Genomic DNA, 15334 nt, shown 5'->3' on the forward strand with positions numbered 1-15334 from the left:
GGCGAAAAAAACAAGATATAGTTCATTTCATTGGGATAAGTAATAATAAAGTTATAGACGAATGAATGGAAGGAGCGCTGAAAGGTGAAAATTGCTCTGGTGGTCAGGGGGTAAAACCCCTCAGTGGTGAAGTGGTTAAAAAAGACATAATAGGAGGCCCTAAGACAGCTGGGTGATGCGGATGTGTACCGGCCCTTACTCCGGGATCCTACCCAGGATTTTCTCGTTGATCTTCGGGGGCTGTTGGAATTGGGACAGAGTATGGGTGTCATTACTAGGAACATGTCCGAATTTCTGTGTCCCTTGCACCCAGTTGTCCCGGTTTTCCACCACCTCCCGAAGATACACAAGCCGGGCGCTCCCCCGTGGGGCTGCCCCATTGTGGCTGGCATCGGCTCCGTGGGGGAGCGCCTTGGCGAGTGGGTTGATTCACATCTGCAGCCCCTTGTTCTGAGATTACCAGGCTACTTACAGGACACTCGACACGTTCTGTCTAGTTTCGATGATTTTGTGTGGGAGGATCAGTTCCATTGGGTGACCTTAGATGTCACCTCTTTGTACTCTTCAATCCCGCATAGTCTTGCCTTGAAAGCTTTAAATTTCCATCTTGAGAAATATTCCACTTTTGACATTTCCCTGCAGTCTTTCCTCGGGGGGGCCGTGGAGTACCTCCTCACGCACAATTATTTTATGTTCGACTCTGGGTTCTACCTCCAGAGATGCGGAGGTTCCATGGGGGCAAAGTTTTCCCCCTCCCTTGCCAACCTATACATGGGCTGGTGGGAGGAGCTCCGCATCTTTGGGGATGAGAACCCCTTTGCCTCCCACATAGTTTGGTATGGCAGATTTATAGATGATTTACTTTTGGTGTGGGAGGGTCCTCCCGGCCTCCTCGAGGATTTTCTGGCATATGTAAATTGCAATGACCTAAATTTAAATTTCACGATCAATCATCATGACACTTGCATTGACTATCTAGATTTAACCCTGACTGGAGACACCAAGCTCCATCGAGTTTCTACCAAGACTTTTCGCAAACCCACAGCAGGTAATTCTATACTTCTTGCCAGCTCCTGTCACCCTAGACACACTATCAATGCTATTCCCACAGGGGAATTCACTCGAGCAGCTCGTAATTGCTCCAGCCCTGAAGAATTGGAACAAGAATGCAATTTAGTCGAGAACCGATTGAGACAGAGAGGTTACACTAAGAACCAGCTAGCCCGGGGACGTTTTAGAGGCACTAGGAGATCACGCAGTGAACTTCTAACTACTAGGAACCGGGGTGGGGACCAGGATGAGGGAATTACTTTTGTTACAGAATACAGCCTTGAATTTAATAAAATCACTAATATTGTGAGGAAATATCTTCCAGTGCTGAATTCCGATCCCAAACTTAAGGTTATTCTACAACAGGGATGTCGTTTCTCTGCCAGAAGGGCACGCACCCTAGGATCAATCCTTTCTCCAAGTCACTTTCAATCCACTCCCCTGTCTCGTGTCCCCACCTGGCTTGCTACGGTGGGTTCTTATCCGTGTGGTTTTCCAACCTGCAACTACTGCCACTTTCATAGGAAGGGTTCCTCCATCCTTTCTTTTGCGACTGGCAATAGTGTCCCTATCAAACAATATGTAAATTGTGACACAAGGTGCGTCATTTATGTTATTTCCTGCACCTCCTGCCGCTTACAATATGTGGGATGCACCACTCGCAATTTAAGAGCTCGCATTGCTGAAGATTTTTGTGGCACCAATTGGAAAACCTTCAAAAAGTCGGCAGTGTCCAAACACTTCAAAAATATTCATGAGGGTAACCTTTCTTCCTTTACTTTTCAAGGGGTGGAACGCATAGTGAGTCCCAAGAGAGGTGGGGACACTTATAGATTATTGCTGAGGCGAGAAGCTTATTGGATCCATAGGATGGACACTCGCACTCCTAGGGGTCTCAATACACGCTGGGATTTGAACCTTGTTTATGACTGTTAAACAAATGTACTTGATTTCCCTTTGATCCTCTTTTATACATGGGATTTGTGCAAATTTTTTTGCTCTCCTTTGTCTAATGAGCTTTCATATCAGGCTTTATATTTGTCATGTTTTCTCCAGTATCGTTTTTTTACATTATTTTTAAACGTGTTGTCAGTTGCTATTAATCATAACTGAGCATATTTATGAATTTTGTACATTTATTATGTCTTTTTTAAGATAATTCATGTATGTAATGTTCCCTTTAAGGCGAGGGCTGGTTGAGGTATAGGGCGGAGCGTTTTCCCCCCACCTACATAAAGCCCTCCCCTTGCAGGTTCACTTTTAACTATGACTAAGGGCAGATTGTAAGCCCGACAAGCGTCAGTTGAACCTTGTGATTTTGAACATTTGCCATGTGGAATTCCTGAATAAAGAATACCAGCATTTTCTACCACTGTTGGCTTGCGGATCCTTTTGTGCATATACTGGCTTTAGACTGTGGCAGAGACATCGGGCTGTAGTAAGGTTTAAGGCCCATACACACGTCCGTTTTTTACGAACGACGGGTCGTTTGAACGTCCCGTCGTTCGCCCGCTAAATCGGGCGTGTTTACAGACTGTCGTTCGCGTGACAAGAGTGAGTTTGAGCGATCCGCCGGGCGGATCGCTCAAACTCACTCTTATCACGCGAACGACAGTCTGTACACACGCCCGATTTAGCGGGCGAACGACGGGACGTTCAAACGACCCGTCGTTCTTAAAAAACGGACGTGTGTATGGGCCTTTAGATTGCGAGCTCCTCTGAAGGACTGTTAGTGACATGATGTCATGCCATGTTTTTATATGTATCCTTGACCATACTTATGTTCTCATAGGCCTTTAATACTTAACGACCGCCTAACGCCGATAGGTGTCGGCAGGTCAAAGTGGTGTTACCATGGAAATGGCCGCTCGAGCGGCCGTTCCATGTCAGTTCACGGAGGGTGTCTCCGTGAACAGCCTGCGAGCCTCCAATCGCGGCTCGCAGGCTGAACACGCAAGCGGGGAAGAAATCCCCGCTGTTTACATCATACGGCGCTGCTGCGCAGCAGCGCCGTAAAGGAGATCGGCGATCCCTTGCCTCTGATTGGCCGCGGATCGCCAGTATCTGATAGGCTGAAGCCTATCCTAGGCGGCGCAGGACGGATAGCCGTCCTGCGCAGCCCATAGCGAGAGGGAGAGGGAGGGAAGGGCAGAGAGGGCGGAAATCGCTGCGGAGGGGGGCTTTGAGGAGCCCCCCCCCCGCTCATCCACACAGAGCGGTGGCGATCAGACCCCCCCCAGCAGGACATCCCCCTAGTGGGGAAAAAAGGGGGGATGTCTGGTCGCCCTGCTTGTTATATGATCTGTGCTGTGGGCTGGAGAGCCCACGCAGCACAGATACTTAAAAAAATAGCCCGGTCCTTAAGTGGTTAAGCAGGAACACACAGATTTTTAAAGATTTCATGCTGTGTAGCATGAGGAGGGAATTGAGCCGATAGATACCTCTATGGTTAGATCATGGTCGGAGAGGGATCTAGCTTCTGGCCATATTGACCAGTGGATGGCCACCTTTAGGCTGCAAATAGGCTGCCAGTGGGTGTACTGGCTAGGCTGGATGCCCCAAATAAGGTGTCCCAAATGTTGCTTATGTAAAGGTGAAAAAAATTGCAAATACAGTGTAGTTAGGCTGATTTTGAACTTGACCCATATCTCAAACAGCAATGCTACCAAAGTTGGTACCTTAAATAACTTTTTATTTGTTGAAGTACAAAACTATATACAGTAAAACCCCATTATTCAAAACTCAGTTAATCAGAACTCAATAGCAATCAGAATAAAATCCTGGCCTTGCAAGATGCATAAAGCTAATTTTACACTACTTTATACAATAATAAACCTGTATTACATTAAGTTAAATTGTACCTGACATGAAAAGAACACAAGGATTTATACTTACGGTACCTGGGGCCTCCTCCAGTCCCTTATAATGCATTGGCTCCCTTGGTGTCTGTCCAGTACCATCAGTTCTCCCACTGTCAGCCCTGGTAAAGTCCCCGGCTGAGCCAGTCAGAGACAACTGCTTGTCAGTTCCGGTGGCTGCAGGCCATGGGAACTTGACCAAGAAGGCTCACTAGTCCCTGACTACCTGAGTGAAAGCAGGAGAACGGACAAGATCAGGCGGACACGGAGGGCGCCCATGGACTACAGGGGGCTGTAAGAGACGCCATGTAAGTAAAAATCATTGTGTTGTTTTCATCTCAGGTTTGCTTTAAGTTGGTCTTGTCTTGTTTTTCAATACTGTATTTCAACATTAATAGTGTTTATGGTAAGTATACAGTGTGGGATATAGTACTGTATAAACTAGACTTATTTTTTAACATTGATTTCAAGCATCCATAAACTACACTTATTAGGCATCACCTGATCCCCATCAGGACTTGATAATACTAACCTGATCAACACAGATTCACCGTCTGTTGTGCTACTAATTTATGGACCACCTGGAATGAAACCAGTAGTATGGCATTTACGATATTTCAGCTATATTTGATCAAAGTCAATAAATCTGCTTGAAACTGAACTGTGGTAAGCTTAATACAGTAACTGATTCCTGCTGTAACACGTAAGGGTAAGTGATATAAATAGTTAATCAGTAAGCTAGTTTTAAATATTTACATGTGTGCCATATTTAGCCTGCTTGTAAGCACCATTTAACCTCTTATTATGTGAATTTTCCTTGTGTGTATTTAAGGTCATGAACAGAGTCTTGCACAAGCCTATCACGAAGCATATGCTGAGAGTGTCTGTAAAGATTTTGTGGCCTCGCAGGGATCAAAGAAGCTGTTTGTGCTGCTGGACACCTTTGCTTGTGTTACACTAACAAATGAACAGCTGTCCCATACTAGTCTTGAGGATCATATTGAATCATCAGAAAGGTATAGTATGTTGTGGGTGTAGAAGATGTCTTGAGTTTACTGTTGAATGGTCTCAAAGGAATTCTAGGAGGTCCAGTAGATTAATATTAATTTCAGGTTTGGAAACGCAGGTACTGGATAGAAAAGGAGGCAAAAAGAGCACCAGTAGTGTAGTATTTCTGGGAAATGTAGAAAAAAAACTATTTTCAAACGTGGGTTGCTATAGGCAACCACAATTTCGGGCAGGTAGATAAATACCGTCTCCACGTGGTTATGATGACTTTGTTGGGCCAACGTGGGTCGGGCTCCAGAAAAAACAAAGGACCACTGGATGTAGTTGCAGAAGTAACACTTGGGACAGGGGAGGAGACAATTCAAGATGGGAGGAGGCACCCTAATTGTGATACAATATGTAGTGAGTGGAGGTAAGTAATAGGAACAGACTTACTTTGTGATAAGAAGTTAAGATTTTTATTGTTAGACATCAAAATGTTGCTCTGAAACGAAGTTACATTGCTCAGACACTGACTCCTATTGACCTGAGGAGGCGGACAGGTCCTGTGAAACGCATTGTCTTTTTATTGGTGTCTAACAACCTCTTATCACAAGTTAAGACTGGTCTCAAAGTCCAAAAAGGATTTTTTTTTCAGTTTCCATTATTTTAGGCTGGAGCCAAGAAATTCAACTCAGTGGATTAATATATACACCTAAGAGCATTAATGTCTGTCCTGTGTCCTCTACAGATTCCAGCAGCAATCAGATATTTTGACCACCACCTCATGATTATGGATAACATAACAATCTATTTCAGTAAAGGAAAAATACAACTCACTTAAAGCAGGGGAATAGGCATACACTGCCCCTTTGAGTTAATTTACAAGGGCCTAAATGTAGTTCCTAAAGCAAAAAGGACACGTTTAGTGGTATGAAGGGCCTCCCAGAATACAGTATATATTTAACAATTTTATTAAGGAATCAGAGTATAAAAGTGGCCATACATCAGGCAACTTGAAAGCCGATCGACTATCCAATTTGATTATTATAATTGAATTGGATGAAAATCAGTCCCGCCAAGTGCATGTCCGACCGACAAAGCGACCAATTTCGGGACGAAAATTGGTCGCATTGTCGATTGCACATGCTGCAAGATATTGGGCCGAAGTTCAGAGGCGTAGCTAGGGTTTTCAGCGCCCGGGGACAAAGACTATTAATGCGCCCCCTAAGGTGAAGGGTCGTGACCAAATGTGGGCGTGGTTATGGGTGCTCCACATTTGGTCACGCCCCTTCAAATGTACATGGAGGTTAGCAGGCTCACGCTCACCCACCCTCCCTCAGTATGTACCTTCCAGCATGTTCCAAGACAAATTCAGCAATCATGAGCCCCCCCCCATCAAGACAAATTCCGCAATCATGAGTAAACATGAGGCCCCTAACATGACCAACTCAGCAATCATGAGGCCCCCAACAAGACAAATTTAGCAATCCTGAGGCCCCCAACAAGACAAATTCAGCAATCATGAGGCCCCTAACAAGACAAATTCAGCAATCATGAGGCCCCTAACAAGACAAATTCAGCGATCTTGAGGCCCCTAACAAATCATGAGGCCCCCAACAATACAAATTCAGTAACCATGAGGCCCCCAACAAGACAAATTCAGCAGTCATGAGGCACATAAATAGACAGCATTTCACATAAATAGGCAGAATGCTCCCTTAATATGGTAGACACCTCTCACCTGGCAGCAGTTCCCCAAAATACACTCAATCTGACAGCAGTGCTTCCCCAAAAATAGGTAGCCCCAGGTCTATAGGTGTCCCCAGAATAGGTGGCCAGCAGTATAGATGTCCCCAGAACAGGTAGCCAGGGGTAGAGATGTCCACAGAACAGGTAGCCAGGGGTATATGTGCCCAGTATATGTAGGCAGGGGTATGTGTCCCCAGTATATGTAGCCAGAGGTATATGTGCCCAGTATATGTAGCCAGGGGTATATATGCCCAGTATATGTAGCCAGGGGTATATATGCCCAGTATATGTAGCCAGGGGTATATGTACCCAGTATATGTAGTTAGGGGTATATGTGCCCAGTATATGTAGGCAGGGGTATATGTGCCCAGAGTAGGTAGCCAGGGGTATATGCCCAGTATATGTAGGCAGGGGTATATGTGCCCAGAGTAGGTAGCCAGGGGTATGTGCCCAGAGTAGGTAGCCAGGGGAATATGTGCCCAGAGTAGGTAGCCAGGGTTATATGTGCCCTGAGTAGGTAGCCAGGGGTATATGTGCCCAGAGTAGGTAGCCAGGGGTATATGCCCAGTATATGTAGGCAGGGGTATATGTGCCCTGAGTAGGTAGCCAGGGGTATATGTGCCCAGAGTAGGTAGCCAGGGGTATATGCCCAGTATATGTAGGCAGGGGTATATGTGCCCAGAGTAGGTAGCCAGGGGTATATGTGCCCAGAGTAGGTAGCCAGGGGTATATGTGCCCAGAGTAGGTAGCCAGGGGTATATGTGCCCAGAGTAGGTAGCCAGGGGTATATGCCCAGTATATGTAGGCAGGGGTATATGTGCCAAGAGTAGGTAGCCAGGGGTATATGTGCCCAGAGTAGGTAGCCAGGGGTATATGTGCCCAGAGTAGGTAGTCAGGGGTATATGTGCCCAGAGTAGGTAGCCAGGGGTATATGCCCAGTATATGTAGGCAGGGGTATATGTGCCCAGAGTAGGTAGCCAGGGGTATATGTGCCCAGAGTAGGTAGCCAGGGGTATATATGCCCAGAGTAGGTAGCCAGGGGTATATGTGCCCAGAGTAGGTAGCCAGGGGTATATGTGCCCAGAGTAGGTAGCCAGGGGTATATATGCCCAGAGTAGGTAGCCAGGGGTATATGTGCCCAGAGTAGGTAGCCAGGGGTATATGTGCCCAGAGTAGGTAGCCAGGGGTATATGTGCCCAGAGTAGGTAGCCAGGGGTATATGTGCCCAGAGTAGGTAGCCAGGGGTATATGTGCCCAGAGTAGGTAGCCAGGGGTATATGCCCAGTATATGTAGTTAGGGGTATATGTGCCCAATATATGTAGGCAGGGGTATATGTGCCCAGAGTAGGTAGCCAGGGGTACATGTGCCCAGAGTAGGTAGCCAGGGGTACATGTGCCCAGAGTAGGTAGCCAGGGGTATATGTGCCCAGAGTAGGTAGCCAGGGGTATATGCCCAGTATATGTAGTTAGGGGTATATGTGCCCAATATATGTAGGCAGGGGTATATGTGCCCAGAGTAGGTAGCCAGGGGTATATGTGCCCAGAGTAGGTAGCCAGGGGTATATGTGCCCAGAGTAGGTAGCCAGGGGTATATGTGCCCAGAGTAGGTAGCCAGGGGTATATGTGCCCAGAGTAGGTAGCCAGGGGATATATGTCCAGTATATGTAGGCAGGGGTATATGTGCCCAGAGTAGGTAGCCAGGTCAGGTGTCCCCCTCCCCAGCAGGAGGGGAGCAGCGCAGAGAAGAGCTGCTATCCCTTCCTCGCTGTCCCCTCCAATGTCCGGGTGGCTGGCAGCGGCGGGCGGAACTTACCTCCGTCTCGTCGCAGCGCCGGATGGATCTGCCACTACTCTGGTCTGGTCCAGACCAGAGCAGCGGCTGCGCACCCGAACTTCCGCCCGGCGCTGGAGCGAGACGGAGGTGAGTTCCGCCCGCCGCTGCCAGCCAAGAGCCACCCGGACATTGGAGGGGACAGCGAGGGAGGGAGAGAGCACCTAAGGTGAGGGAAGGAGGGGGGATATGGCCCCCCTTCCCCACCGTCCGCACACCTCTCCCTCTTCTCTGCGCTGCTCCCCTCACCCGCCAAAAAAAAAAAAACAAAAAAAAAAAAACCCCGCAGCTCAGCCAGGCGGAGGGCGCCCTTGGGGACCAGGCACCCCGGGGCACTTGTCCTACCCCGACCCCCCCTAGCTCTGCGCCTGCCGAAGTTGGTTGGTCGGGTGTGCGGCGGTACGGTGGCTGATTTCGGAACAAGCGATGAAACAACAAAACCCCTGCTGCTGCTGCCGCAATGTATAAATGTGCCCTCCGGGGTGTGCATTTATACATTACCTGTCCTGTAGCCGCCTCCACGCGGTGTCCGCTCATCTCTCTACATACACACTGGTGGTGCGTAGCATCTGACATCAGACACTATGCGCCGCCAGCGTGTACGTTTGTATGCGACTCTTAGAACCCGGCTGCTACAGGACAGGTAATGTATAAATGTACACACTGTGGGGGGACACATTTATACATTGGGGGGCAACTGCGGTGCAGATGTGGCAGGCTCAGCCGATTCCCTGAAGATTTCATGCTGAAAACGGACAGGATTAGGCCCGTAGTGTATGGGCAGCTTAGACAAAGAAACAAATGTATCTCTAATTCGATTAGAGATAAATGTGTCTCTTTGTCGAATCTTCCCATAATCGTCATGTTTATGACTACCTTAACTCCCCAGCCAATAGGGATTAACACTATCAAGTGAGTACAATGCTAATACCACTCTAAGATATCCACATCAAACCAAACTCGTGGGAAAAAATTAGTGGATCCACAACTTGATGTGTATTCAAGGAGCTATCCACACATTAGCACATAATGCAATCGACCATCCTACTCATTTATTCTAATCGAATCGGTGCCGCCAAGCGCATGCCCGATTGATGATGTGACCAGTTTCATGCCGAAGTTGGTCGTATAAATCGGCCAGACATGCTGCAAGATGTAGGGCCGACTTGCTGCATCGGGTACATGGTGGTAATGGCGAGCGGTATCGGGACGAGTGATGAAACCCCCGATGCTGTCCCCGTAATGTGCAATGTTCCCCCACTGCCCACTGCATTATACATTACGTCACACACTCACCCGCGTTACTCTGGCAACCATGTGGAGCGTGTTATGTGCGAAGGACAGCGCTTGGAGCCAGTGGAGGAGAAACGGCGACCATGAACAGGTAATTAGAGATGCTGGCGAACAGTTCGCCAGCGAATCTCTATGGGCCAGTACTACTTCCGAGTCGCTATGACCCGTATTAGTACGGGTGCGCTGGACTGGCGGTGCACATCCTTGATCGCGCGCCTGTTGCTCGGCATTCTCTGCACATGAGCGTGACGTCACGCACATGCGAAGAAAGTGCCCGGCAACAGGCGCGCGATCAAGGATGCACACGGCCAGGCCAGCGCAGCCGTACTACTACAGGTAATAGCGACCCGGAAGAAGTACAGTGTGAGGTGTTCGCCGGCGAACTGTTCGAGAACAGTTTGCCGACATCTCAACAGGTAATATGCACCGGCCGCACATTGCACATTAAGGGGGACAACGTCTGACCAGCAAGGCGGTGAATTAAACATTTAAAGAGGAACTCCAGTGAAAATAATGTAATAAAAAAAGTGCTGCATTTTTACAATAATTGTATAAATGATTTATAATGTATAAATTATTTAGTCAGTGTTTGCCCATTTTAAAATCTTTTAAATCCCTGATTTGCATTCTGACGTCACATGGTGACATTTTTACTGCTGGCAGGTGATGTAGCTGCTGCTTGCTTTTTGGCAGTTGGAAACAGCTGTAAACAGCTATTTCCCACAATGCAACAAAGTTTGCAGACAGGAAACTGCCAGGACCATGGTCCTCCGGAGTTTCTTGTGGGAGGGGTTTCACCACAATATCAGCCATACAGCGCCCCCTGATGATCCATTTGTGAAAAGGAAAAGATTTCTCATGTAAAAGGGGGTATCGGCTACTGATTGGGATGAAGTTCAATTCTTGGTCACGGTTTCTCTTTAAGGCGGGCCTTAAAGGAGAACTGTAGAGAGAGGTGTATGGAGGCTGCCATATTTATTTCCTTTTAAGCAATATCAGTTACCTGGCTATCCAGCTGATCCTCTGCCTCTAATACTTTCAGCCATAGACCCTGAACAAGCATGCAGCAGATCAGGTTTTTCTGACAATTTAGACAGATATGACAAGATTAGCTGCATGCTTGTTTCTGGTGTGATTCAGACACTTTTTCAGCCAAATAGATCAGCAGGATGCCAGGCAACTGGTATTGCTTAAAAGGAAATAAATATGGCAGCCTCTATATAACTCTCACTACAGTTCTCCTTTAAACATCAAAAAGCCAATTATGGATCGATTTCAGCACGTGCCTGCAGTGCTGCTGGACTAGAGTATACAACAATGGGTAAATGCAAATGCAAGGAAAAAATACTCCAAGCCAATAGCAGAAAGTTGCACATGTGTTTCCTGGTTAGATGTAAGCACAACTCCATCCTGCAAATAAAGTCACTAGTGCAAATATAAAGTCCAGCAAGGATAAAATATACTGAGTGCACTCATTCACGCTAGTAATTGCTATAATTAAAAACAGATAAACTCTATTTCAGTATTGTCCAAAAATATACACCAAGCAACACCCAAGGGAGATTATTTTTACCGCGCTGGAGGTAGAGGTACACTTTCACTGGACATCACAGCATTTCTTCCTGTATTTCATTGTCTCAATCTTGGACTTTATTAGTCATGGTTCTCCAGCTTATCTTTAACTGGCTAGCGCTAGCATATCTAACTGCTCTACCCCCACCCCTGCATTGCAGACACAGGTGCTAAAGGTCTACTATGTGTGTGGGAGACACTTCGACTGTATGCAGATTATATTTTACATGGAAGCAAAACTGTGTGGTTATATACAGGACAGAGTTCTGGGGTTTTGCATGCAGCTAATTTTCATCTGGTGATTATTCTAACAGAAAGAGAAGCAGTGCTATTTATCAGTACCAATGTGGGTTTATTCATCTAATCTTGCTGGTTATGTAATAGCAGCTGCAGGATCTGATAAGAAGTCCTTCAAACCCCAAACTCAGATAATAAAGAATAATATTGGTGAAAAGATAACCACTGCAGACTTATTATGTGTGTAACCATCTGAATATTATAATGAAAAGGTTGGTTGTCTGATTTATGCATGCTGGTAGAAATTGACTAGTTACCGGTAGCTGCATGCCAAGTGTTTAAAGCTCACAGGCAGTAGAGCAAGTGGCCAAAATTATAACTTATACTGATGAGTGAAATGAAAACAATGCAATTATTGTCAGTTCAAATACACACAAACTGGTGAGACAAAACTGATAGAAACAGCCATGCCACCGTGACCAACTAGCCAATACATAACAATGAATTAGCTGGATAGTGTACAGGTTGAGGGCACTGTCTCTGACATAGGATACTAGGCTTAGAATTTTGGTTCTTGCTGTTCAGTAAGTCAGCACCTATTCATTAAGGAGACCCTGGGCAAGACTCCCTAATACTGCTACTTCCTATAGAGCTCATCCTAGTGGCTGTAGCTCTGTCGCTTTGAGCCCGCCAGGAGAAAAGCTCTATATAAATGTTCTGTGTCTTGTCTTGTCTGATTAAATATGTACAGTACTGGGAAAAGATATGGAAGGGAAGAATGAGTGGAATCAGGAAGAGATTGGGTCAGGAGTACAGCACAGCAGCAAGCATTATCCCAAATTAAACTAGTATTCCGGCACACATTGAGGTAGGTGAAATCCCTAAATTGGCGTACTGCAAGTGCAAGGTATGGGCACTTTACATCAGAAAACTGCGCAAAGCCACCTTCTGGTGGCACGTAGACATGTATGGTCAGTGTCAGAACACATTGTCACTATCAGGTGGAAAGAGAATTTCAGCTTCCCTAGCACTTTTCCCGTTTTGTGGCTAAAGGTACCAAGGAACTTTCTGATGCCAACTGGCTCTGCCGAGAATCCAGCGGCAGCCACGACCCCTCTTGGTCAATTCATCCTAACAGAATACTTTGGCTGAGCGACGCCCGAGAGTGTTGTTCTCCCAACTTACCCTGCCTGCCAGGTGATGTCACTCCCACGCCACTCTGCCCCCTGCAGAGAGCAGAACAGGTTGCTCGCTTGCAAGCGAGTGATGCATCTGCACAGCTTCGGCCCTGCAATGTCACCCGAGGGATCAGGTTCCAATCACTGTCGGGCGACTTTGGTTTTTCTCTCACTGACTTGTTTAAAGAAAACCTGTAGCGACAAAAAGTTCCCCCTTGGGGAGGTACTCACCTCGGTAGGGGGAAGCCTACGGATCCTATCGAGGCTTCCCCTGTCCTCCTGTGTCCCACGGTGGTCTCGCTCTGGCCCTCCGAACGGCAGGGATGTAAATATTTACCTTCCCGGCTCCAGAGCAGGCGCAGTATCGGGGGTGCATATTATGTTGGCGCCGCTCATTTCGGCGTGGGGAGAGCCAAATTTCCCCACTGCCGCTAAACTCCGAGGCGATGTTAAATACTATTCCCCCTCCGAGTTGCGGCAACTCGAGGGAGATGTAATTCGAGGTCTGGCAGCCGTCAGAGCCCTGAATTACCGCTACGCGGGGCACGCATCATAGCTTTGCTGCTATGACAGCGCCGAGCCTCGGCGCTCAGCTCTCAGAGCCACGTGCCAAAATGAACTCATTCGCAGTATCGCCTCTCCGCGTAGTAGAGCGGACCCGACGGAGATCGTCTATTTCCGCCTATCTCCGCGCTAAGAGCTGCAGCAGTGCCCCCGCTGGAGCCAGGGTAGGTAAATAAATGTACCTTGTCAGGCTTGTTGAGCCTGGATTATCGGCGCTGGATTGCCTGCAGCTACAGCGGAGGGGGAAGCCTCATTGGGACCCCGAGGCTTCCCCTTACCCGAGGTGAGTACCCCCCTTGGGAACTTTTTTTTGTCACAGGTTCTCTTTAAAGGGAAACCGTAATCAAGAATTAAAATTCATCCCAATCAGTAGCTGATACCCCCTTTCCCATGAGAAATCTATTCCTTTTCTCAAACGTATTATGGGGCTCTGGCTGATTTTGTGGTGAAACACCTCCCACAGTGTGATGTTAATGTCTCACAGCTCTGAGGTCCTGACATCACACTGTGGGAGCCTTGTTGCATTGTGGGAAATAACAGCTGCTTCCGACTGCCAAAAAAGCAAGCAGCATCTCCTTCCAGTGACATCACCTGCCAGCAGTAAAAATGTCACCATGTGATAAATATCAGACTGTACCGTAAATCAAGGAGAGGAAAGATTTTACATTGAGCAAACATTGACTAAATCATTTATGCATAATTATTTAAAAAAATTAAGCACTTTTTTATTACATTATTTTCACTGGAGTTCCTCTTTAAGATATGGATGTATGTACTGACAGACCATCAGAGACCTATAGTTTATAGCCATCTTCAGTGTGCAGCAAACACTACTAGCTGCTTAAATGGGGAAAGGGGTTCAACTCTCAGATTTTTTTTAAGGCTTAGTATAATGTGAGCACGTTGCAGTGTGCTTTAAGGCAATGCTTCACTCATGCAAGTAAAGGAATGTCCCCGGTGTCCCTATAGGTTAGTTTATATATTTGTGTTTTAGGTGAAAGTCTAGAGGAAAAATTCCTAACTGAATAGGTGCTGCTGGCATACTGAATAGGAAGAACCAAGATTCTAACCCAGGTCTCCTGTGTCAAAGGCAGAGCCCTTACCTAGTACACTATCCAGGAACTACACACCAGCTCTTATAGTTTTTTTGTGATTGGGTATTGCACTTCAACCCATATGTTTCTTGGATTCTACTAGGTTAAAGTCCATTCTTCTGTTACATGGAGATCAAGGCTGTGGAAAGTCAACAACAGTAGCAAAATGGCTGAGTTTGTTTTGGAAACATCATCCTGATGTTACAGTGATCCCATATTTTGTAGGAGGGAATGGAAGGAGTAATGACATCATGTGCTTCTTAAGATATTGTGTTATACTGCTCCAGTGTGATTATTTTGGTAAGTACTTTCTCATACTGTAAGATCGTCATGGAAGCTGTCATATTCATTTCCTTTTAAAATAATGCCAGTTGTCTGACTGCCTTTCTAATCTTTTTCCTGTAGTACTTTCAGCAACTGACTCAGAACGGGTATGTAGACCAAGCAGTTACCGTGCGGTGCAGCACTTTTATTCTATTCAGTTAATGTTCTTTTGGCTTTGCACCTCTGTGCCTCCTACTGGGTCAGTCTAACTTACAGTGGTGCACGCTTCATTTGTGTGATCCATAATGCCACATTTGTGTGATCCATAATGCTTCATTTGTGTGATCCATAATGCTTCATTTGTGTGATCCATAATGCTTCATTTGTGTGATCCATAATGCAGACTATTTACTCTGGCTAAAGAAGGAAACAAAGGTTCCGCACAGTGTTTAACTCACTTTATTGAAACAGGTAAAAGCCAAAGGGCCTGAGCCCTCTAAAGCAGTTGTGTCCACTTCTGTCCACTTATAACATGATGGGTAACTGAAAAGCGGACACAACTGCATTAGTTGGCTCAGGCCCAAGCAGCCAGCCAGCTGACATGTTTTGGACATGCAGGTCCTTAATCTTAGCAGGAACCTTTGTTTCCTTATG

The 15334-nt window shown here is 46.6% G+C and overlaps 1 protein-coding gene across 5 annotated transcripts in view; it reads left to right on the forward strand.

Moving 5' to 3' along the window:
- LOC137563881 (putative tetratricopeptide repeat protein 41) overlaps positions 1-15334 on the forward strand; it is a 110539-nt gene that overhangs the window by 19772 nt on the left and 75433 nt on the right. For all 5 annotated transcript variants that reach the window (XM_068276923.1, XM_068276922.1, XM_068276926.1 and 2 more), the window contains 2 exons: positions 4741-4924; positions 14520-14716. In XM_068276923.1, the coding sequence (XP_068133024.1) occupies positions 4741-4924; positions 14520-14716 (381 nt within the window). The remainder of the gene's footprint in view (positions 1-4740; positions 4925-14519; positions 14717-15334) is intronic.

Source organism: Hyperolius riggenbachi, chromosome 3 (genome assembly GCF_040937935.1).
Source record: "Hyperolius riggenbachi isolate aHypRig1 chromosome 3, aHypRig1.pri, whole genome shotgun sequence".
NCBI lineage: Eukaryota > Metazoa > Chordata > Amphibia > Anura > Hyperoliidae > Hyperolius > Hyperolius riggenbachi.